The following is a 22,575-nucleotide window of genomic DNA, read 5'->3' as shown; positions in this document are numbered from 1 at the left end:
ATCCATTTCTTCTAGATTGTCTAGATTGTTGGCATATAATTGTTCATAGTAGTCTCATGATCATTTGCATTTCTGTGGTATTAATTGTAACATCTCTTTCTAGTTTTACTGATTTGAGTCATTTTTCTTCTCCATGAGTTGAGGTAAAAGTCTGTATGTTTTGTTTATGTTTTCAAAAACTCGGCTCTTCATTCCATTTATCATCTGTTGTCATTTTAGCTTGCATTTCACTTATTTCTGCTCTGATCTTTGTTATCTCCTTTCTTCTGCTAACTTTGGGCTTAGTTTGTTTGCTTTTTTTTTCTAGTTCCTTGAGGTGTCAAGTGTGGTTGTTTAAGATTTTTTCTTGTTTCTTGTTTTTCTTTTTTTAAGTAGGCACAGTATTTGAATTCATGACCCTGAGATCAAGACCTGAGCTGAGATCAAGAGTTGGATGCTTAACTGACTGAGCTACCCCAGCACCCCAATATTTTTCTTGTTTCTTAATGCAGGCATTTATTGCTATGACCCTTCCTCTTAGAACTGCTTTTGTTTCATCCTATATGTTTTGGTATGTTTTATTTCCATTTTCTTTTTTTTTAAAGATTTTCTTTATTTATTCATAGAGATGCAGAGAGAGAGAGAGAGGCAGAGACACAGGCAGAGGGAGAAGAAGCAGGCTCCACGCAGAGAGCCAGACGTGGGACTCAATCCAGGGTCTCCAGGATCATACCCTTGGCTGCAGGCGGCGCTAAACTGCTGCGCCACCAGGGCTGCCCTTATTTCCATTTTCATTGGTCTCAAGATATTTTTTTTAATTTCTCCTTTGATTTCTTTTTGACCATTAGTTGTTCAGTAGCTATTGTTTAATCTCCACATATTTGTGGGTTTTCCACTTTTCTTCCTGTAATTGATTTCTCCTTTCATACAACTGTGATTGGAAAAGATGCTTGATATGATTTCAGTCTTCTTAAATTTATTAAGACTGGTTTTATGCCCACTGTATGATTTATCCTTAGAGAATGTTACATGTGCCTTTAGGAAGAATGTGTATTCTTTTGCTTTTGGAGGAATGTTCTGTTACTGCCTGTTAAACCTATCTGGTCTAATGAGTAGTTTCAGCCCAGTGTTTCTTTATTGATTTTCTGTCTCAATTATCTATCCATTGATGGAAATGGGGTATTGAAGTCCCCTACTCTACTTTATTGCTGTTTTTCCCTTTTTTTCTTAATATAGACATTTAGCACTATGAATTTTCTCCTAAATACTGCTTTAGTGGCATCTCACATATTGTGATTTATGTTTTTATTTTCATTCAAAATACTATCTAATTTGGGTTTTATTGTTGTTTAAATTTTTAATAAACTTTTTTCACAGCAAAATTGAGTGGAAAAGTACATTGTTCCTGTATACCCACTGCCTCTACACAAGCACGGCTTCACCCATCATTGGTATCCTGCACATGAATGGTACATTTTTTACAGTTGATGAACTTACATTGCTGTTGTTCTCATCCAAAGTCAATAGTTTACATTAGGATTCATTCTTGATGTCATAAATTCTTTGGATTTGGACATATGTATAATGACATATATTTACCATGTAGTATCATATAGATTAGTGTCTCTATTCTAATAATCCACTGTGCTCTAACTGTTCAGTCTCCTCTCTGACCTTGGCAACCACTGATCTTTTCTACTGTATGAAGTTTTGCCTTTTCTAGAATGTCATATTGTTGGAGTTATACAATATACAGCTTTTTCAGATGGACTTTTTCACTCAGTAATATGCATTTAAGTTCATCCATGTCTTTTCATGTCTCTATACCTCTTTTTTTTAAGGCACTGACTGATATTATGTTGTTTGGATATAACACAGTTTATTTATCCATTCACTTACTGTAGAATATCCTAGTTACCTCCACATTTTGACAGTCATGATTAAATTACTATAAACATCTGTGTACAGGTTTTGGTGTGGATATGTTTTCAACTTTTTGGGGAAATATCAAGGAGCATGATTCCTGGATTGTATCATAAGAATATGTTCATTTTGTAAGAAACTGCCAAACTGTCTTCCAAAGTGATTATACCATTTTGCTTTCCCACTAGCAATAAATGGGAGTACTTTGTGCTCCACATCTTTGCCAGCATTTGGTGATGTCAGTGTTTTGGATCTTGGCCATTCTAATAGAGGTACAGTGAGTGATATCTCGTTGTTTTAATTTGTGATTCCCTGATGACATATGATATTGAGCATCTTTTCATATGTTTATTTGTCATCTGTATATCTTCTTTGGTGAGATGTGTGTTTAAATATCTTGCCTATTTTTAAATTAAGTTGTTTTTTATATTTTAATTTTAACAGTTGTGTATTTTGAATAATATTAATTTATTAGATACGTATTTTGTAAATATTTTCTCCCAGTCTGTGGCTTTTCTTCTCATTTCCTTGACAAGCTCTTGCAGAGCAAAATATTTAAATTTTAATGAAGTTTAACCTATCAATTCTTTCTTTCATGAATTATGCCTTTGATGTTATATCTAAAAAGTTTCAAGATCACCAAACTCAAGGTTATCTAGGTTTTCTTCTATGTTATCTTTTAGGAGTGTTACAGTTTTGCATTTTATATTTAGGTCTATAATTCACTTAGAGTTAACTGTTATATATATATATCTAGATTCATTGTTTTGCATGGGGATGTCTAGTTGCTCCAGCACCATTTCTTCAAAAGACTATCTTTTCTGCATTGATTGCCTTTGCACCTTTGCCAAATATTAGTTGACTCTATAGTTGACCCTTGGACAACACAGGTTTGAACTGCACAGGTCCACTTATATACAGATTTTTAAAAAACAAATGCAATATAGTACTGTAAGTGTATATTATCTTCCTTTTTATTTTCTTGAAACACTTTCTTTTCACTAGCTTACTTTACTCTGAGAATAAAGTGCATATTATGTATAACATACAAAGTATATGTTAATCAACTGTTTGTGTCATCAGTAAGGCTTCTGATCAACAGTAGACTATTTAGTAAAGGTTTGAGGGAGTAAAAAATTGCGTATAGATGTTCGACTGGTCATGTTATTCAAGGGTCAGCTGTATTTGTATGGCCCTTTTTCTGGGCATTGTATTCTGCTTGTTTGATCTACTTTTCTGTTATTTTACCAATACCACACTGTCTTGATTACTATGATTTTACATAAGTTCTTGAAGTCACGTAGTGTCAGTTTTCCAGTTTTATTCTCTTCTCCAACACTGTGCTGGGTATTCTGGGTCTTTTGCATGTCCATGTAAACTGTTGAATCACTTGTTGATATCCACAAAAAATTTTAGGGGATTTTATTGGGGTTGTGTTGAATCTACAGATCATTTGGAAAGAACTCCCATCCTGACAATATTTCAGTCCTATTTATAAACATGGAATATCTCTGCATTTATTTGGTTCTTTGATTTCATCAATTTCATACTTTTCCTCATATAGATTATATATATATTTAGTTGATTTATACTTCAGCATTTCATCTTGGAGGGGGGCTAATGTAAATAGTATTGTGTGAAATCTCTACAAATCTGAGATTTCCAGTTACTTTGTTATTAATTCTAGTTAAATTCTATTGTTTTCTGAGAGTATGCATTATATCATTTCTATTCTTTTAAATTTGTTAAGATGAGTTTTATGACCATGAGATTTGGTTTATCTTGGTGAATGTTCATGTGAGCCTGAGAAGAATATGTGTTCTGTTGGTGTTGTTTGAAGTGTTTTATGAATGGCAATTATATCCTGTGGATTGAGTATTGTTAAAATTCAAATATGTCCTTATTGATTTTCTACCTGCTGAATCTGTCCATTACTGATGGAGGGACATTGATGTCTCCAACTGTAACAGTGGATTCATCTATTTCTCGTTGCATTTTATCAGCTTTGCCTCATATTTTAATGCTCTGTTGTTAGATGCATACACACTAAGATTTATTATGTCTTCTTGGAGAATTGACCCCTTCATCATTAGGTGATGTCTCTCTTTATCCCTGATAATTGGGATCCCTGGGTGGCGCAGCGGTTTGGCGCCTGCCTTTGGCCCAGGGCGCGATCCTGGACACCTGGGATCGAATCCCACGTCGGGCTCCCGGTGCATGGAGCCTGCTTCTCCCTCCGCCTGTGTCTCTGCCTCTCTCTCTCTCTCTCTGTGTGTGACTATCATAAATAAATAAAAATTTTAAAAAATATATCCCTGATAATTTTCCCTGCCCTGAAGTCTTCTCTGTCTGAAATTAATACACTTTTTGATTGTTTCTTAGAGTTTCCATTTTTCTGCTTATATTACTTACCTTTTTAAAAAGATTTTATTTATTTATTTGGCAGAGAGAGAGAGAGAGAACAGAAGAAGGCAGAGTGGCAGGCAGAGGAGAGGGAGAAGAAGGCTTCCCACTGAGCAGGAAGCCCAATGCAGGGCTCGATTCCAGGACCCTGGGATCATGACCTGAACTGAAGGTAGATGCATAACTGACTGAGCCATCCAGGCACCCCGCTTATTTCTTCTTGTATATTATCCACTTTTTTTGGTTATACCCCTTAGCATATTAATCATGGTTATTTTATTTTATTTTATTTTATTTTATTTTATTTTATTTTATTTTATTTTATTTTAGTAGAAGATGATCTGAATTTATTCAAACCCCAAAGCTTGATTTTAAAAAATTTTTTAATTTAAATTCAACTTAGTTAACATATACTGTATTATAGTTTCAGAGATAGAATTTCGTGATTCATCAGTTGCTTATAACACCCAGTGCTCATTACATCAAGTGCTCTCCTTAATTCCATCACCCAATTACCCCATCCCCCCATGTCCCCTCCAGCAACCCTCAGTTTGTTCCCTATAATTAAGAGTCTCTTATGGTTTGCCTCCTTTTCTGTCTTTATATCATTTTAATTTTCCTTCACTTTTCCTATGTTCATCTGTTTTATTTTCTTAATTTAGTTTCTTAAATTCCACATAAGTGAAATCATATGGTATCTTTCTGTGACTAACATATTTCTCATAGCATAATACCCTTTAGTTCCATTCACATCATTGCAAATGGCAACATTTTGTTCTTTTTGATGGCTGAGTAATATTCCTGTGTGTGTGTGTGTGTGTGTGTGTGTGTGTGTGTGTGTTCTTTGTCCCGTCACCTGTCAATGGACATCTGGACTCTTTCCATGTTTTGGGTATTGTGGACTTGCTGCTATAAACATTGGGGTGTATATGCCCTGTTGAACCACTGTATCCTTTAGATAAATACCTAGTAGTGCAATTGCTGGATCATAGGGTAGCTCTATCTTTTAATTTTTGAGGAACCTCCATACTGTTTTCCAGAGTGGCTGTACCAGTTTGTGTTCCCACCAACAGAGTAAGAGGGTTCCCTTTTCACTGCATCCTCGAATCATGGTTATTTTAAATTCCCATTCCAAAAACTCTACTATATCTGAGTCTGGTTCTAATGCTTGCTTTTTCTTTTCAGACCGTGAGATGTTTTTTTCCCTCATTCAAGTTTAATAGCTCTCAATGTTAAGAAATGCTTCTTTATATTTATCCCAAATCTTTCACATTAAAGATAACTCATTTCTCTTGTTTTGGCCTCTGGAGACAAAGGACAATTGGTTATGCCTTTGAAGACAATTTCTCAATCACCCCACAGTCTGTTCTTCTCTAAATTAAACAGTCTCAGCATCATTGATCTTTCTTTAAAGGTCTCATTTCCAATTCCCTTGTGGCTTTCCTCAGGATGCCCTTCACTCTCCTTCATCCACCTTTAAATGTGGAACCTAGAACCAGATAAAATCCTCTAGTAAGCATTGAATACAATGAGAGGCTTCTTTTCCAGTGATCAGGTGGTTTTGCATAAGGTTTTTTTTTTTTTGACATTTATGATAATGGCCACATTCTTGTTATTGGTCACTAAGGTTGTTTTCCATATTTTAAAAATTCAATTAGCTAATTTTTGTACATCATTAGTTTCGGGTGTAAAGTACAGTTATTGGTTGCATATAACACACTTAGTGCTCATCACATCACATGCCTTCTGTAATGCCCCTCACCTTGTTACTCCATTTCCCCACCTACCTACCTCCCTTCCAGCAACCCTCAGTTTGTTTCCTATAGTTAAGAGTCTCTCATGGTTTGTATCCCTCTCTGATTTCTTCTCATTCAGTTTTCCCTCCCTTCTCTTATGATCCTCTGCTCTGTTTCTTATATTCCATGAATGAGTGAAACTATATAATTGTCTTTCTCTGATTGACTTACTTTGCTCAGTGTAAGACTGTGTTTTTTCTTGCATTTTAGCATGCTTTGTAACTTTTTGTTGAAAGCCAGACATGATGTATCTGGGCAATAGAAACTGAAGTAGATAGGCCTTTAGTGTTTATCTGACCAGTAGTTAGGCTATGTTTACTTTTTCTTGTAGCTGCAGATGTCAGAGGTTTCAGTTTCCTCTAGTATCCTTTTTTATTTTTATTTTTTTTATTTTTTATTTTTATTTTTTGGTCTTCTACATTGTCTTAGGATTTCCTGAGAAACTCCATCTTTAATAGTGTTTTATAGTTTGTTCAGGTGTAATCCACTTATACAGAAGCCCTTTTGATGTAGTGAAAGAAGTGGGAGAATAGGAAGCATTCTTTGGTTTTCAATTAGGTCTCAGTCTAGTAGTGGTCCTATGCCCCGGGGCTGTAAACTTCACATGAGCATTTAAGCTCCCCTATCTCCCACCCTCGAATTTAGGTGATGTAGAAAAGTTAGAGGGGGCTGGAGTTGGGGAATTCCACTTCCTTCAACTTGAATAAGGCTTTGGTGAAATCTTTCCTCTGGCTGGTTTAGACCTTTGTTTTGGGGACAACTTGGTGTGTTTCAAGATGGTTACTGTTACCTTCACCATATTTCCAAGAGTCACTTTTCTCCTCTTCTTGGTCAAACATGTGGTGATTTTTTTTTTCTTTACTATGAGAACATGGTAGGGCTTTTGGAGATCAGATTTATGACAGTAAAAAGACTGCCCTTAGAGCCCCCAAGAGTTTTTAACAATGAGGTTAGTCGACACTCCAGGAATTCACCAAAGTCACCATTTAAGTCTCATTGGCTCAAGCCACTTCTGCTTCAGAGAAGCTCATCCATATCCTCTTTATCAACCTGCCTCTCTATAGTCTGTCCTGTGGTCTCATTTGTCAGATGCATCTAAGAAGATCATTGATTTTTTTCAGTTTGTTTAGCCTTTTGTTTTTACGCAGGTGGGAGTGATGATTTTCAAGCTCTTTACATGCCAGAGCAGAAGCCAGAAGTACATCTGTTGTACAATTTGCATTCTTTTAGATTTGCCTTATGGCTATGAATAGCCATCAGTTTTGGTAAATGCCCTACATGCATTTGAAAATAATGTATAGGGATCCCTGGGTGGCGCAGCAGTTTGGCGCCTGCCTTTGGCCCAGGGCGCGATCCTGGAGACCCGGGATCGAATCCCACATCGGGCTCCCGGTGCATGAAGCCTGCTTCTACCTCTGCCTGTGTCTCTGCCTCTCTCTCTTTCTCTCTCTGTGACTATCATAAAAAAATAAAAATTAAAAAAAAAAGAATGAAAATAATGTATATCCTGCAATTTTTAAGTATAGTGTTCTGTATCAATTAGGTCAGTTTAATTAAAGGTTGTTTAATTGTCTTATTTTCTACTTGCTTGTTCTGAGTAAACATCTGCAAATATGATACTGGATTTTTAAATTCTTCTCTTTGATCTCTCAACTCTTCATATATTTTGAAGCTCTGCTATTATGTGCATATGAAATACTGTGGAATAATCCTCATATTAAATATATTCTTTACCTTGATTAATACCTCTTTATCTTTGCCAATACTTCCTTTATTATCTTTTTTTAAATTAAAAAAAATTTAATTCCAGAGGTGCCCTGGGGGGCTTAGTCAGTTAAACTGTCTGACTCTTGATTTCGATTTAGGTTGTAATCTCAGGGTCGTGAGATCAAGCCTTGCCTCAGGCTCCACACTGGGCATGGAGTCTGCTTAAGATTCCCTCTTACCCTCTGCCTTTGCCCTCCCCTGTTTTTTCTCTGTCTCTCAAAAAAAATTAATTAATTCCATTATAATTAATGTAGTGTTTTATTAGGTTGAGGTGTACAATATAGTGATCCAATAGTTCTGTTCATCTTGTCATCTTCTAATATGTTTTCATCAGATTTATTTTTGTTAATATATGCAGTGTTTACTTTTTCATATCTTAGAGATCATATGACTTATCTTTTTGCTTTTAACCCTTAATAACTTGCTACATAATAGATTTGGCTGTGTTGGGTTGTTTAGTAAAAGAAATCACAACTGAAATAGCAGGTGTAATTATAATCACCTCTGTTTAGTTTAGGAAAATTAATAATCATTCTTCAAGATAAACACGATTGCACATGCAAAACAGGTGAGTTAAATATGGATGTGATTGGTTATCATTATCTCTGTATCTTTGAAGCCTTTGAATGGCACAAATACCTGTAGTGCCCAAACATTCCGTCATTGCTCTTAGGTTACTACAGTTGAAGCAATTGTTGAACCTGAATTAGTAAGGCTTGATTAGGATATATCTCTGATTTATTACTATCCAGTCATTTGTATTACCTCAGAAACACTTTGAAAACCCACTGTGCCAGAGATTTTGTGAAAAGGTATATTGCTTTTAACTTATATTTTTTATATAGATTCAATGTTCGTATAGATTCAGCAATTCAGTAATGTTGAACTATTTCGTTTTTCTTACTTTTTAAAGTTTTGTTTGGTTTTCTATGGAACTTTCCCATGTTGCTTAAATTTTCAAATTTACTGATGAATTTATTCCCATGTTTAAATTTTCATTATTTTTTTATGCTAGAAACTATTATGGGGGCATCTAGGTGCCTCAGTTAGCTGAGCATCTGACTCCTGATTTTGGCTCAGGTCATCATGTCGGGGTCATGAGATCAGCACCATGTCAGGGTTCTTTTTCCTATACAATTTTTAAAAATTCTGTAGTTAAGGAACATATATTATGCAATTTTTATTTTTACCATTTGTTGAGACTTCCTTTATGATCATGGATATTATCCATTTTGCTAAATATCTCATGTGCAGTTGAACTTAATAGGTATTCTGCAATTGACTGTACTATTTTATATGTCAGGTTAATTTGATTAAGTCTTCTTTTTCCTATTAATTTTATTGTCTGATTTTTCTCAGTCACTGAGAGAAGTATGTTAGTATCTGCAAGTAGATTTTGGGTTTTTAAATTTATTTTTGATTTCTCAATGTTTTCTTTAGGTTTTGAAGCAATTTACTAAATAAATACAAATCCTGGTTGAATTTTATCATACTAAATATATCTTTATCTCTGTAACTATCTTTTCTGCTATTGATATCGTTTGTTTCCCCCCCCCCTTTTTTTTTACTAACATAAGTTAGTAAGATACCATTATTTTGGAGTAGAGGTTCCTTCCTCTTAGTTCAGATGCTGAATTTGTTCCTCTGGAGCAGATTGAATTAGATTCTGATTTGTATCTAGAGCCAATAGAGGAGGTAGGAATATGTCTTGAGGAGACTAAGTATCTCCTTGCAGGGTAACTTCCCCAGAAGAGAGAATTACAGGGTATCAAGCTCTAGCTGGCTAGGCTTTTCAGACGGGAGAAGTCTGGCTTCTCCCCCTGGTAAAGGAGACTCAGGAATACTTGGGAGGATGGAGATAATCAGATACTCAGATCTACCTGAAATTCTTTTTTGCAAGTGTCAAGGTTTTTTCCCTTCTCCGTCAATGTCCTACTAACTTTCCCACTAGAGTATTGGCAAATCTATGTTTTCAGCTTACATTGTGATTCTGTAACTCCACAATTAAAGTCTGATATTTTTGTAAAACTGGCTCTGTGGCTAAAATAAATGAGAAATTCTTTTAGGTCTAACATTATCAGCCCTCTGAGCTGAGAGCTTAGTCTTGAGCTTTACTGTCTCCAGTAGACCAGTCCTTGAGGTACTTAATGGTCATTATCACACTTAGTCCTCCACACATTTGCTTCAGTAGTGCACTTCATCATAATAAACATTGAGTGGTAATTTAATTCATTGTGATGCCACTGTATGTCCATTCCCTATTGGACAGGAGTTCAACAGTGTGTAAAGCCATGGACATGCCTGTACAATCTGAGTCCTATTTTGTCTGTCTCTCTTGGCAGTACTCTTGGTACGAAGTCCTGTATCTGTCAAGATCCAGTCCAGGAAAGAAAAACCCACCAAGAGTAATTAATATAAAGAAATTATTGAAAAGGTTTTTAGAGGACCAAAAAGATGAAAAGAGTACACCAAGGTACTTAGAGGTATGAGTTGCAAGAAAAAGCTCTACCCCTAAGATTGGGGGGGAAAGGGAAGAGGTTGGGGTTATCATAGCTAGATACTTTGATAATGGGCCTCATATAGATCTGGACTGTAGAAGACAGGGCATTGCTTAGGTCATGTGGGTTACAGGAAATCAGAAAAGGGTTTCTGTAGAGCTAATAGCTGTACTTACAAGGTCATGCTGAACTGGTACTGGTTCCTTAGGAATTTGGAAGAAGGTCCTCCAGAATTGTGACTCACATTTCAGAGACACACATGCTACACACATGGGGCTTATATTGAGGTTCTTTGTGGTGTGCCCAGAATACCTGAATAAAGGACACTGGCTAGCTGGTATGGGTTGCCCAGGGTACTGGAAAATGGCTCTGAACATCTGGTACTCAGACTTCTGAGTACGGCACACTGTTCATCAAGTACTCATACTTTTGTTAAGGGCTGATGGAGCTGGTTCTGGGAATGTGGTAACCAACTCTCACCACCAGAGCAAGACACCAGAGTTGGGGATTCATAGAAAGTAACAGCAGGCAAATAGATAATCACAAGTCCCTTATCCTCTTTTTTATTTTATTTTATTTTTTGCATTTTATTCTCTCTCCTGTGTCCTTTTTGATAAAATTTCAGGAAGCCAAATAACAATGGAAATATAATGTGCAGATTCCCATTTCTAGCTTCATAGACAAAGTATAAATTTTAGTTTTGGAGTTCAGGAAATAGCTGATAATCAGCATAAGAAATGTCAGTAGAATGCTACTAGAACTTCTATGGTAATGGGTAATAGCAGATGACAGTGATCTGTGTGAAGCTCTCTGATATGTAGTAACATTTTAGTATTGTTTCAATTAGTTGTGGCTCACTAAATTGATTTTATGACCCTGTGTGGTTTGTGACCTAAGTTTGAGAAACAGTGAAATGAGGTTGTGATTGAGCATGAGAGGAGACTTGGCAAGATACAGATTTGAGAAATTTGAAACAGTTGCTGGAAATAGAAGAACTAAGGATTCATACAGAGGAAAATCTCACACTGCTTGAAGTGCTGGTAATGGCAGAAAGGAAAGGCTTTGGAGAGACAGCAGTTCACATAGTTCATGGTCATGCAGTGTTCCTTCAGGGCTTCTTTTTGGAGCCATGCAATGGTTACAGACTAGTATGTCTCAAAAATTCTCAGCTATGAACTTTTCTGTTATTACCACGTCATATTTCTGAGAAAACTTAATATAGGTTATTTTCCTCTCTGTAATGCTTTAATAGTCCTCTTCCAAACCACACATTCTCGTTTTAATAGTCCCAGATCTGTAGCATATACCAAGGATATCATGAAGAGAGAAATGGAAAGGAAATCCAGTAATTAGGATTTCACCTCAAGCAGAGCTACTTCCCCTAAGAAGATTAATCTAATATTATTGGCTTCCAGTAGCTATCTATTAGTTCTAAAAAAGTATCCAGGTGTATACAAGTGTTCTCAACATTATAATGCTGAAGATATTTCTCATACTCTATACTACTGATCCTATTTGTGTTGTGTTCTGAACCAGTATGTGTTCAAATGCGTCTCCAAATTTGTTTTAACTTTTGCTTTCAAATATTAAACAAATTGATACTTTAAAAAAGATTTTATATATTTATTTGAGAGAGAGTAAGTGGGAGAGAGAGCACAAGCCAGGGGGAGAGGCAAAGGGAGAAGCAGACTCCCTGCTGAGCAGAGAACCTGATGCAGGGATCATGACCTGAGCTGAAGTCAGACACTTCACCGACTGAGCCACCCAGGCACCCCTAAATTATTGGTACTTTTAACTTAAAGTCAGTGAGTAAGCAAAATTAACTTTTAATTGAACTAAAACTTGTGTTTTCAACATAAATGGCGTAAGTCCATTTGAACTGTGGGCTTTTGAACATTTTAATGAACTGACTTTAGGTATGAGCTCCTCAATCCACCCTTCTCTGGAGAACTCAGCTAATTTGCCAGACATGAAAAAATATAGACTAGAATCTATATTTACACATCTAAAATGAGTCTCTTTTGATTGAAAACATGATGATGCAACTGGGCTGGGTAGAGAGAAGGTTGCTGCCTGCACGCTGTGATTTGGGGCAATTGGGCTATTTGCCTTGCCCTCAAATAGCGGCCCATTCCCTGTTTCTCCTTCCTATGGCTGCCTTTTATGGATGTCCAGAGTTTTTCTACAGATAAGAATGAATTATAAAATAAAAATTTGGCTTGTTTGAAAGAGGCATACCAAAATTAATATGTCCCTTAAGTGAGGCTTACTTTGAGTGCGAACCTTAGGCAGAATGGGAGCTCAATAAGATGTCCCACACAGGACAGGGGAGGTACAATAAAGAATAAAGAGACTAGAAAACAGTGCTTTTTGGATGGGTTGTCTACATGCTTTTTGAAGATGGTAGGGTACTGGTCAATTTTTGAGAGGAGAAGCAATGTGGAGGTCAGATACCAGTCTTTTTTAATATGGAAAATTTTATGTCAGTTTACATGTTTAGAAAACAGTATATAACCATTACCCATCCATAACCAACCTCCTTCATCTCCTTCTCTGGGGACCTGTGCTCCTCTAACCCTTTGTCCACATATATATGTATATGTACATGTACATGTATACGACAGTCTCAGGCATTTTATTAATTCTAGCCTCATTCCAATTGAAGAATCACCTTTGCCTTACTTTCTTCTCTGTCCCACTCTCTCTACCCCACCAACCCCATCCTAGCTCTTTTTTTGTATCTTCACTTGCAGCACTACAACTTTTATGGTCCATCTCTTCCAGGACATAGATCCATAAATGTCAGCCCTGCACCCTAAGCAGCTCACAGGGAGGAGCCAGACCAGCAGCACCCCACACCCTGCCCTCTCTTCTGCCCTGGACAGATGGCTCCATGATGACAGCTCCATAATGGCACTGGGTGAGGCCCTGGTGCACATCACGGTCACTCTTCTGATACTCTGGGTAGGAATGTCTCTGTTCATTTCTGGCCACTCTCAGGCAATGCCCTCCCAGCACTTCTCCCCAGAATTGGTGATCCCCTTGAAGGTGACTGGCAGGGGCAGAAGTGCAAAATCTCCAGGCTGGCTCTCCTACAGCCTGAAGTTTGGGGGCCAGAGACACATTGTCCACATGAGGGTCAAGAAGTTCTTGCTTTCCAAACACTTCCCAGTGTTCACCTACACGGACCAGCACGCCCTCCTCCAGGATCAGCCTTTTGTTCCTGATGACTGCTACTATCATGGTTATGTGGAAGGAATCTCTGAGTCCCTGGTTGCCCTCAGTACCTGTTCTGGAGGTTTTCGAGGAATGCTACAGATTAATGACCTTGCTTATGAAATTGAGCCAATTAGTTTTTCTGCCACATTTGAACACCTGGTGTATAAGATAGACAGTGGTGATACACAGTTCCCACCTATGAGATGTGGGTTAACAGAAGAGGAAATAGCACGCCATTTGCAGTTGAGGGCATCATATAATTCTACTCTGATGCAAAATTCTTACTTGGGCTGGTGGACCCACTTGCGGTTTGTTGAGCTGGTCGTAGTTGTGGACCATTTTCGATACCTTTACTGTAAAAGTAATGTGTCATTAGTACAGCGTGAAGTATTTGATACTGTCAATATAATTGGTATCTTATATAGCCCTTTGGAGGTTGAAATAGTTTTGAATGGGATTGAAATCTGGAGTGAAAGAAACCTGATTTCCACTGATACTATAGAACAGATTTTGGGGGATTTTTCTGCTTGGAAGTTTTCCAATCTTGATGACCGACTCCCCCATGATACTGCCCATCTTTTCATTAAAAAAAATTTTGGTATAAAGCTTGGAGTTGCCTACGTTGGAGGAATATGCCATCGTCTTTTTAATAGTGGAGTTGATGTCTTTGAAGAAGACCGTCTGTATCTTTTTGCACTTACTGTGACCCATGAACTTGGTCATAATATGGGTATGACTCATGATACTAAAGAATGTAAGTGTGGGCTTCCGTGGTGCATAATGTATGACTCCCAGAGTGTGACAGCTCGGTTCAGCAATTGCAGTTATGCCGAGTATTGGAACAATATTCTCACTAAGGGATTATGTATTCACTCACCTCCATATCCAGGGAATGTCTTTAAGGTACAGTACTGTGGGAACCTAGTGATTGAAGAAGGAGAGGAGTGTGATTGTGGGACCACAGACCAGTGTGTAAATGATCCCTGTTGTCTGTTGAACTGCACTCTGAAGCCTGGAGCTGCTTGTCAGTTTGGAATTTGTTGCAAAGACTGCAAGTTAATGCCATCAGGGACTTTGTGCAGACATCAGATCAGTGAATGTGACCTTCCAGAATGGTGCAATGGGACATTTCATCAATGCCCAGAAGATGTATATGTGCAGGACGGGATTCCCTGTGGTGACAATGCCTACTGCTATGAAGGGAGATGTAATAACCATGACAAACAGTGCAGGGAGATTTTTGGCAAAGATGCAAGGAGTGCATCTCAGAGTTGCTACAAAGAAATCAACACCCAAGGAAATCGATTTGGTCACTGTGGTATCACCAACCTAGTATACGTGAAATGTGAGGGCCCTGATATTCTGTGTGGGAGAGTGCAGTGTGAAAATGTAGAAATGATTCCTAATCTGATCCAACATTCTACAGTGCATCAGCTTCACATCAATGATACCACTTGCTGGGGCACTGATTTTCATTTAGGGATGTCCATACCTGATGTTGGTCAAGTGAAAGATGGCACAATATGTGGTCCAGAAAAGATCTGCCTCCATAAGAAGTGTGTCAATATGACCTATCCGCCACGAAAGTGTCATTCTAATGAGACCTGCCACATGCATGGAGTCTGTAATAATAAACAGCATTGCCACTGCAAGCATGGATGGGCACCTCCCTACTGCAAGGACGCAGGCCTTGGAGGCAGCGTGGACAGCGGGCCACCTCCTAAGGAATACGTGGCAACGCTCGAAGCAAAGGCATTGTTGGGTTACCTGTCATTATTGTGGCTTATTCCTTTTACTGCTTTCGTTTTATTTTGCCTTCTCGTAGTTTGTATGGAAAAAAAAAGAGAAGAAGAGGAAAACTAAATCTCTTGCCTCGGTAAACAAATCCTTAGTTCTTCTTGTAATAGTAGAAAAACATTAGGGCATGTCTGACTGTTTAAAGAAAAATTCAAGGACCCCTCGTACCAGGATCATAAGCATTAATATCACACCAAAGGATTTCTTACTCTTCAGTGTTAATAAGCAATATTAAAACTTTACTCCCCCCCCCCGGATGTTGTCTATTTTCTGGGCAAAGGCACACCAGAGAGACATTTTTAAGCTGATGTCTAGCAGTTCTAAACCTCCTCCCATTTTTGTACTTTAGGATGTAAAGTACAAAATCTGCTGCTGCAGATCCCGTTTCTGTTTTGCCTATTCTCTTCAGGGTAACTGTGCCTAAAGGGGGCAGTAGAAGTAGAGGGGAGAAGGCAGTTTACTTTCCTGTGTGCTAAAAATTACTCTCTGTCATTTTGGCTGGGGCCATTCACTCTGGCTGTGTTTGTTTTGGACTCCAGTTTTGTTGGCTCTTTAGAACCACCTTCATTCTTGCTGAGAAGTACCGGCACCCTCAAGAGATCTGACTTGTAGCTCTGAGGTTAGCAGTTCCTCATTTGAGTTCTGCCCAGCAGCTGGTCACTTGTGCTCCTTGTAAGTCTTGTTCCCTGCTCTGCAGAGGGTCTCCTTGAATCACCAGCACTCTGATAAACTCACTTTCTTTCCTGTGTTCCTCTTGCCCTAGGGCTATCAAGTGCTTTCAGTAGTTATTTCATTGTGATAGTCTGAGTTCTCTAGAAGCAGACGCTGAGAGTTTAGAGTACAGGATTTTGATAGGGAGGAACCACTGTGAAAAGGTGAGGAAGTCGGCTGTGTGATGAGAAATGGTACTACATTGCAGCCTTGGCCAACCTAGCAGCCAGTTCCTCTGGAATAAATATTGCCTGAAATGGGCCAAAATGGCCTGATCTTCACACCTTCCCTTGCTCATTCACTGTATCTGGAGTCCATGGGAATGGCAAGAGGTTGGCCACACTTCTTTGCAACTGAGGCTATTCCAAGGAGCTGACATCTGGAGGCTCTCTGTTGATTGTAATCCCTGCGGCTGTGCTCAGCAAACTTTCCTTGAAGGAGAATCCAAAGTGGCCTATTTGGATATTCCACGGTCTAGGCTTTGTACTGCCCTGATCCACTTTTCCATTTATGTTTTGGGAACAGCTCATCCAGGATTCTAATAGGCATCTCTGCCTATGAGGAACCTTACAAGAGGGAGGTTAATGAGATGAAACACAGTTCCTACTGCTGTGTTTGGTATTGGGGCTGAAATTGATACTTATTATTTCTTTTCTCCACTATCCTTTCTAGTTTTCCTCTCTTTTACATTGCATTCTGCTGGCTTTGGATGATAACCATATGTCATTACTCAGGTCCTTGTTTCCAAGGCCCCTGAGTGTCTAGTCACCATTCTCAGACTGGGATTGCTGAATCTATCTATTTACAGTCACAATGGGACTGGAGAATACCAAGAAGCATTGAGGGAGATCACCTGGGTTCTACACATATTCTTTGTATCTCATGATATAACGGCAGCCCTACCTCTTCTCAGTGATTAGGCACGGTTACACCTGCCAAGACCATTGACACTGCTTCTTGCTATTGATGAAGGGACACAGGAGCCCAAAATGCCCAGGTAGCAGCTTTAGCTTATAATTCCATTGGGACTCTTTGTTCCCTGGTGAAAATGTGACTCTTTTGGGGACCAGAACCTCTAACCCTGGAGAGTTGAAGGGGACAGGAAGCACAGACCACCCTAATGGGTCATAGAGAATAGTGGTATGTAGTGCCACTCTGCTTCTAGTCCTTGGTTCCCAGACCCAAGAAAAGATCTTTGGTTCAGTGCATACAACCCACCCTGGAATGGTGTCTGTATTAGGGTTCCCCAGAGAAACAGAACCAGTAAGATATGGCATTTACATATTTACCCCTTCCCCAGAAGAAAACGTAAAGCCCTTCAGTGATTTTTACTCTTCTTGATATCCCATAACTTAAATACTATGATGTGAAATTAACAATATCCAAATGCTATGATATAAATTCAATTATCCCATGCTACATGATAAGGGAATAAGGAAAGAAAGAGGAAAATGGAAAGAAGACAATAGGATATATGAATACAAATGTATTCATGACAAAATAAAGAGGAAATAGTCATGATACTTACAGCCCTTGTTTCTATAACTGGCCACCTGGTTGCAGCTGGTATTTGTAACCATCTTTTACTATCCACTCTATTCCCTTTGCCTTTGGCAAGCACTTCATCTGATCATAGCTCTTTATCTGATGGTGTGACCCAAACATTCCCTCTTAAAGAGTCTGGGCCATTAGTAGTCCTGCCTGGATTGGGTTGTTAAGAGTTTTCCACTGACCTTAGAAGCAGGGCATAGTAGTACAGAGAGACACACTAAGGGAGCTATATTCCAGATTCTCTTCTTTACCTTTTTACTCTGCCTTCCTTGCTGTGAAGTAGTAGTCCAATTTCCCTTTCGTTATCAAGGTCAATCACCCCAGCCATCACCATAACTCCCTTCACTGCCTGTTGATTCAGAGACATGAGGAGCCCAAAGTGGTCAGGTGGCAATCTTAGCTTCCAGTCGGTGGAATCATTGTTTGTCTCCTGGCAGAAGTATTCTTCCCTCCAGGACTAAGACCTCTAAGGCAGCAAAGCATGGAGTCATAAGGGTGGGAAGCAAAAGTTTTGCTAGTGAGTCATTAGGTTTAATAGTAAGTGGTGCCACTCCTATTTCCAACTCTTGATTCCTGGACCCATCCATGAATCTTATCTATGGAAGAAACAGCATCATATATTGGACACTAATTCAGGGCATATACAGCTTTCTGGAGAGCCTTGCCCTAGCCTTGCAAGATATTGCCACCTAGCTGGCACTGTCATTAGTCTTGAAAAGGCTTTTCCACCGTTCCAGTAAGACAGCTGCTTCAAGGTGGTGGGGAACGTGGTAAGACCAATGAATCCCATGACCATGGGCCCAGTGCCACACTTCTTTTGCTGTGAAGTGAGTTCCTTGATCAGAAGCAATGCTGTGTAGACTACAATGATGGTGAATAAGGCATTCTGTAAGTCCATGGATAGTAGTAGTTTTGGCAGAAGTTATTGTGTACAAGGAAGGAAAATCTGTATCCAGAGTGTCTAATACAGTAAGAATAAAACGTTGCCCCTTCCATAATGGAAGCAATCCAATATAATGAATCATCTTCTGACATGCAGGTAGCTGGCTGATAACCCCAGAGAATGGTGACATACTGGTGACTCAATGTTGGTCTCTGCCCCTGCAGATTGGTCAGTTAATGGTGGCTGTAGTCTGGTCATCCTTGGTGAGTGAAAATCTGTGTTGCTGCTTCAAGTGTAATTGCCACCCTGTAACCATAGCTACTTTGTTCATGACCCATTGGGTCATGGTGGGTGATTAAGGAAAGAGGTTGGTACCCACAGAATGGGTCGTTCTGCTTATTTTTTAAAAATTTAAATTCAATTTATTTAGCATATACTGTATTATTAGTTTCAGAGGTAGAATTTAGTGATTCATCAGTTGCATATAACATGCATTGTTCATTACATCATGTGCCCTCCTTAATGCCCATCCCACATTTATCCCATCCCCCTCCTGCCTCTCCTCCAGCAACCCTCAGTTTGTTTCCTATAGTTAAGAGTCTCTTATGGTTTGCCTCCCTCTCTGTTTTCATCTTATTTTATTTTTCCTTGTCTTCCCCTATGTTCATCTGTTTTGTTTCTTAAATTCCACATATGAGTGAAACCATATGATATTTTATTTTCTATGACTGATTTTGCTTAGCATAATACCTTCTAGTTCCATCCACATCATTGCAAATGGCAAGATTTCATTCCTTCTGTTGGCCGAGTAACACTCCATTGTACATAGTCTATCTGTGTATTAAAATCCTCTTCTGGGGTAACCCTTTGGTGACTACATGGGACACAAATATGTTTGTGGTTTGTTTGGTTTTTTTTTTGAGATCTTATTTATTCATAAGAGACACAGAGAGAGATAGAGAGAGAGGCAGAGGGAGAAGAGCTCTCTGCGGGGAGCCGGATGCAGGACTTGATCCCAGGACCCTGGGATCACACCTGAGCCAAAGGCAGACGCTCAACCACTGAGCCACCCACGCATCCCTGTTCATGTTTTTTGGCCATTCAGAGAGGTCTATCTATATACCCCCTTTCCAAATTTCTTTGTTACTAATTTTCAAATCAAGTCCCTTCTATGTTCCTGATTATGCAGTCACAGCCCATGAACTGTTACGTAATTCCACATCTGGCCATTTCTCCTTCCAAGGAGAAATGCACTGCCCCAAGTTCTACCCACTGGTAGGATTTCCCTTCACCACTTCCTTCAGGGATGTCCTCGAGAGGGGCTGCAGTGCTGCAGCTGACCACATCCAGGTGTGCTTGTATATATCATACAGAACCATCTGTAAAGCAGGCCTGAGTCTTCTCTTCCCCTGTCAGCTGATCACAAGGAATTCCCCATGAAGCTATATGTGTAGGCTGGCAGAGAGAAGACAGTGGAGCAAGAATGGGGACTTTGGACATTTGGGCCACTTCTTCATGTAAGTGACTTCAGGGCCTGCTCAGGCCTGATTTTGAATATATACCTTCTATTTGGTGGAATGTTGGTGTGCAAGCCCACTTTTGGGTTGGTGAATACCCAGTTCATGGTGTTATCTCAGGTCACATGGTAACTTGGTAGCCCATGAGCAAGCATTCAGCTTCTACTGAGGCCCAGTAATAGACCAAAAGTTGTTTCTCAAAAGGAAAGTAGTTTTATGAAGGTGTTGGCAGAGTCTTGCCCCTAAATCTTAAGAGCCTGCATTGCAGTTCATCTCTAGAAACCTTCCCAAAGCTCCAAACAGCATCTTATCTGAAACTGACACTTCAAGCACCATTGAGTCTGCTGGATCATAAGGCCCAAGTGGAAGAGCAGCTTGCATAGTGGCCTGGACCTATGGCAGAGCCTTTTCTTTCTCTGGGCCCCACTTAAAACTAGCAGCTTCTCAGGTCACTTGGTAAATGGACTAGAGTAACACTCAAATGAGGAATATGTTGCCTCCAAAATCCAAAGAGGTATTGTGCTTCTTTCTTGGCTGTAGGAGAGCCAGCTACAACTTATTCTTCACCTTAGAAGGGATATCTCAACACACCCTACGTAACAGGACCCCTAAATATTTTGGGGTAGAAGTGAATTTTAGATTTATTTCCCACCCTGATATGCAAGTGTCTTACTAATAAGCCTAGAGTAGTTGCTACTTCTCACTCACTAGGTCTAATCAGCATAATGTCATTAATGTAATGGACCAGTATGATATCTTGTGGGAGGGAAAGACAATCAAGATCCCTGCAAACTAAATCATGACCTAGGGATGGAGGGTTGCTATAACCCTAAAGAGGTATTTGTATATGTATTTCTGGCCATACCAGCAGAAATCACACTGCTTCTGGTGGGCCTTATGGACAGGTATGGAAGAAAAATGCATTTGCCAGATCAAAAACTGCATACCTAGGACCAGGGGATGTGTTAATTTGCTCAAACAGTGAAACAACATCAGGTACAGCAGCTGCAACTGGAGTCACCACCTGGTTAAGCTTACAATAAAATAATCCATTGGCATTCTCTAAGATTCATCTGTTTTCTGCACAGCCCAAATAGGAGAGTTGAATAGGAATGTGATGGGAATCACTACCCCTGTATCTTTCAAATGGTGGCACTAATCTGCAATCTTTCTTGGGATGTGGTACTTAAATGGCTTCCAGTTGGCCTTTTCCACTGTAATAGCCCATATTCTACAGGTCAGGGAACCAATGTGAAGATTTTGCCAGCTGCTAAGTATGTCTATTCCAATTATACAGTCTACACCTGGGCAAATAACCATAGGATGGGTTCAGGGAGCCACTGAACCTACTGTGAAACAGACCTGGACCAATAACCCATTAATCACTGGACTTCCACAAGCTCTCCTACTGTGACTGGAGGGGCACAGTGACATTATGGGTCTTTTGGAATCAGTGTCAGTTCAGAGCTAATGTTTAGTAGTCTCTGAAAGGTATGATTATCTCCTTTTCCCCAATGTACAGCCCTGTTAAAAGGCCATAGGTCCCTCTGGGAGGCTAGGAGAAAGATTAGCCATATAAATTTTCATTGCTGTATCAAGGCCTTCCTAAAGGGTACCTGGCCTCCCATTCATTCAAGAGGTTCTTGGCTTCTAAACTGATTCAACTTGGGAATTGATTGAAGGACTGTCATTCACTGCTTTTATGACTTGAGTTAGACTCTGTTGACTTGACTTAGAACTTTTTGCTTATATAGATCAAATAAGAATTTCTGTTTCACTTCTAGGAATATCATGATTAACTAGACAGCACCATAGCTGTGCATGAGTTGGATTATTGTGATTGCTGCTTTGACTCTTTTGTTTATTATGGTAACCATGCCTACCTCGTCTTTGGTGGTTGAGTGCTGCCACTTGACTCCTGTTGCCCGTTGCCCTGGGATCCATATGTTCCCAATCTTTAAGGTTTTCCAATTGAGTGTCTGTGGTTCCCACTCTAAAGCCTAGCCTACAGAGAAGAGCCCCTGAAGAGCCCTCTTCAAGGGGCTCTTCAAGGATGCTGGACTCCCTTCACAAATTTATTCCTCAAAGCATTAGTCCTGTGGACCCTCAGTGTGGGTGAGTAGGTCTTAAATGAGTACACTGTAACATTACAGTCTCCCTACACCTCTGAACTCCTTCCTCTATATTAAAACAAAGCAGGTCAGCCATTTACAATTGGCCTTCTTTTGGTCCATGTTTCAGCCAATTAATCAACAAACTGTTAGAGCCCTTTCTAACTCCCCTGCAGCATTAAATGCAAAATCTCTGGTTAGTGATCCCATATCAATAAATTTGGCCTGACCCAACTTTGTGCTTCTTTCATGTTATCCCACATCCTCAATATCCATCGATGTTCCCTGGAGTCTGTTGGTATAAATTAGAAAACTTAAATAGTTCTTTTGGAGCATATTGTACCTCCTCATGGGTCATGTTTTGTATCTCACCATTAGGGGTCTTCTGGGATTTGACTCCAGTTATAGGTCTAGAAGCAA

The 22,575-nt window shown here is 39.3% G+C and overlaps 2 protein-coding genes across 2 annotated transcripts in view; both read left to right on the top strand.

Annotated features, from left to right (window-relative positions):
• Positions 1-10,209: 10,209 nt before the first annotated feature.
• Positions 10,210-22,575, top strand: part of ADAM21 (ADAM metallopeptidase domain 21) — a 30,581-nt gene continuing 18,215 nt past the window's right edge. Inside the window, exon 1 of the mRNA XM_025443138.3 lies at positions 10,210-10,351. The gene's annotated coding sequence lies outside the window, so the exon portion shown is untranslated. The remainder of the gene's footprint in view (positions 10,352-22,575) is intronic.
• LOC112657869 (disintegrin and metalloproteinase domain-containing protein 20) lies at positions 13,166-15,987 on the top strand. Its single transcript, XM_025444023.3, has 2 exons — positions 13,166-15,342; positions 15,939-15,987. Exons 1-2 carry the CDS (start codon positions 13,166-13,168, stop codon positions 15,985-15,987), a joined length of 2,226 nt encoding a protein of 741 aa, XP_025299808.1.

Source organism: Canis lupus, chromosome 8 (genome assembly GCF_003254725.2).
Source record: "Canis lupus dingo isolate Sandy chromosome 8, ASM325472v2, whole genome shotgun sequence".
In the NCBI taxonomy this organism is placed as follows: domain Eukaryota; kingdom Metazoa; phylum Chordata; class Mammalia; order Carnivora; family Canidae; genus Canis; species Canis lupus.
The sequence above is the reverse complement of the archived record's forward strand: the minus strand, read 5'-3'. Positions and strand labels throughout refer to the sequence as shown.

Bases quoted from the DNA above. Each gene is read 5' to 3' on its own strand.
- LOC112657869 (XM_025444023.3), top strand. From the start codon at position 13,166: ATGTCAGCCCTGCACCCTAAGCAGCTCACAGGGAGGAGCCAGACCAGC. The intron at 15,343-15,938 runs GTTGGGTTACCT...TTGGCTCTTTAG, and splicing joins ACGCTCGAAGCAAAGGCATT to AACCACCTTCATTCTTGCTG.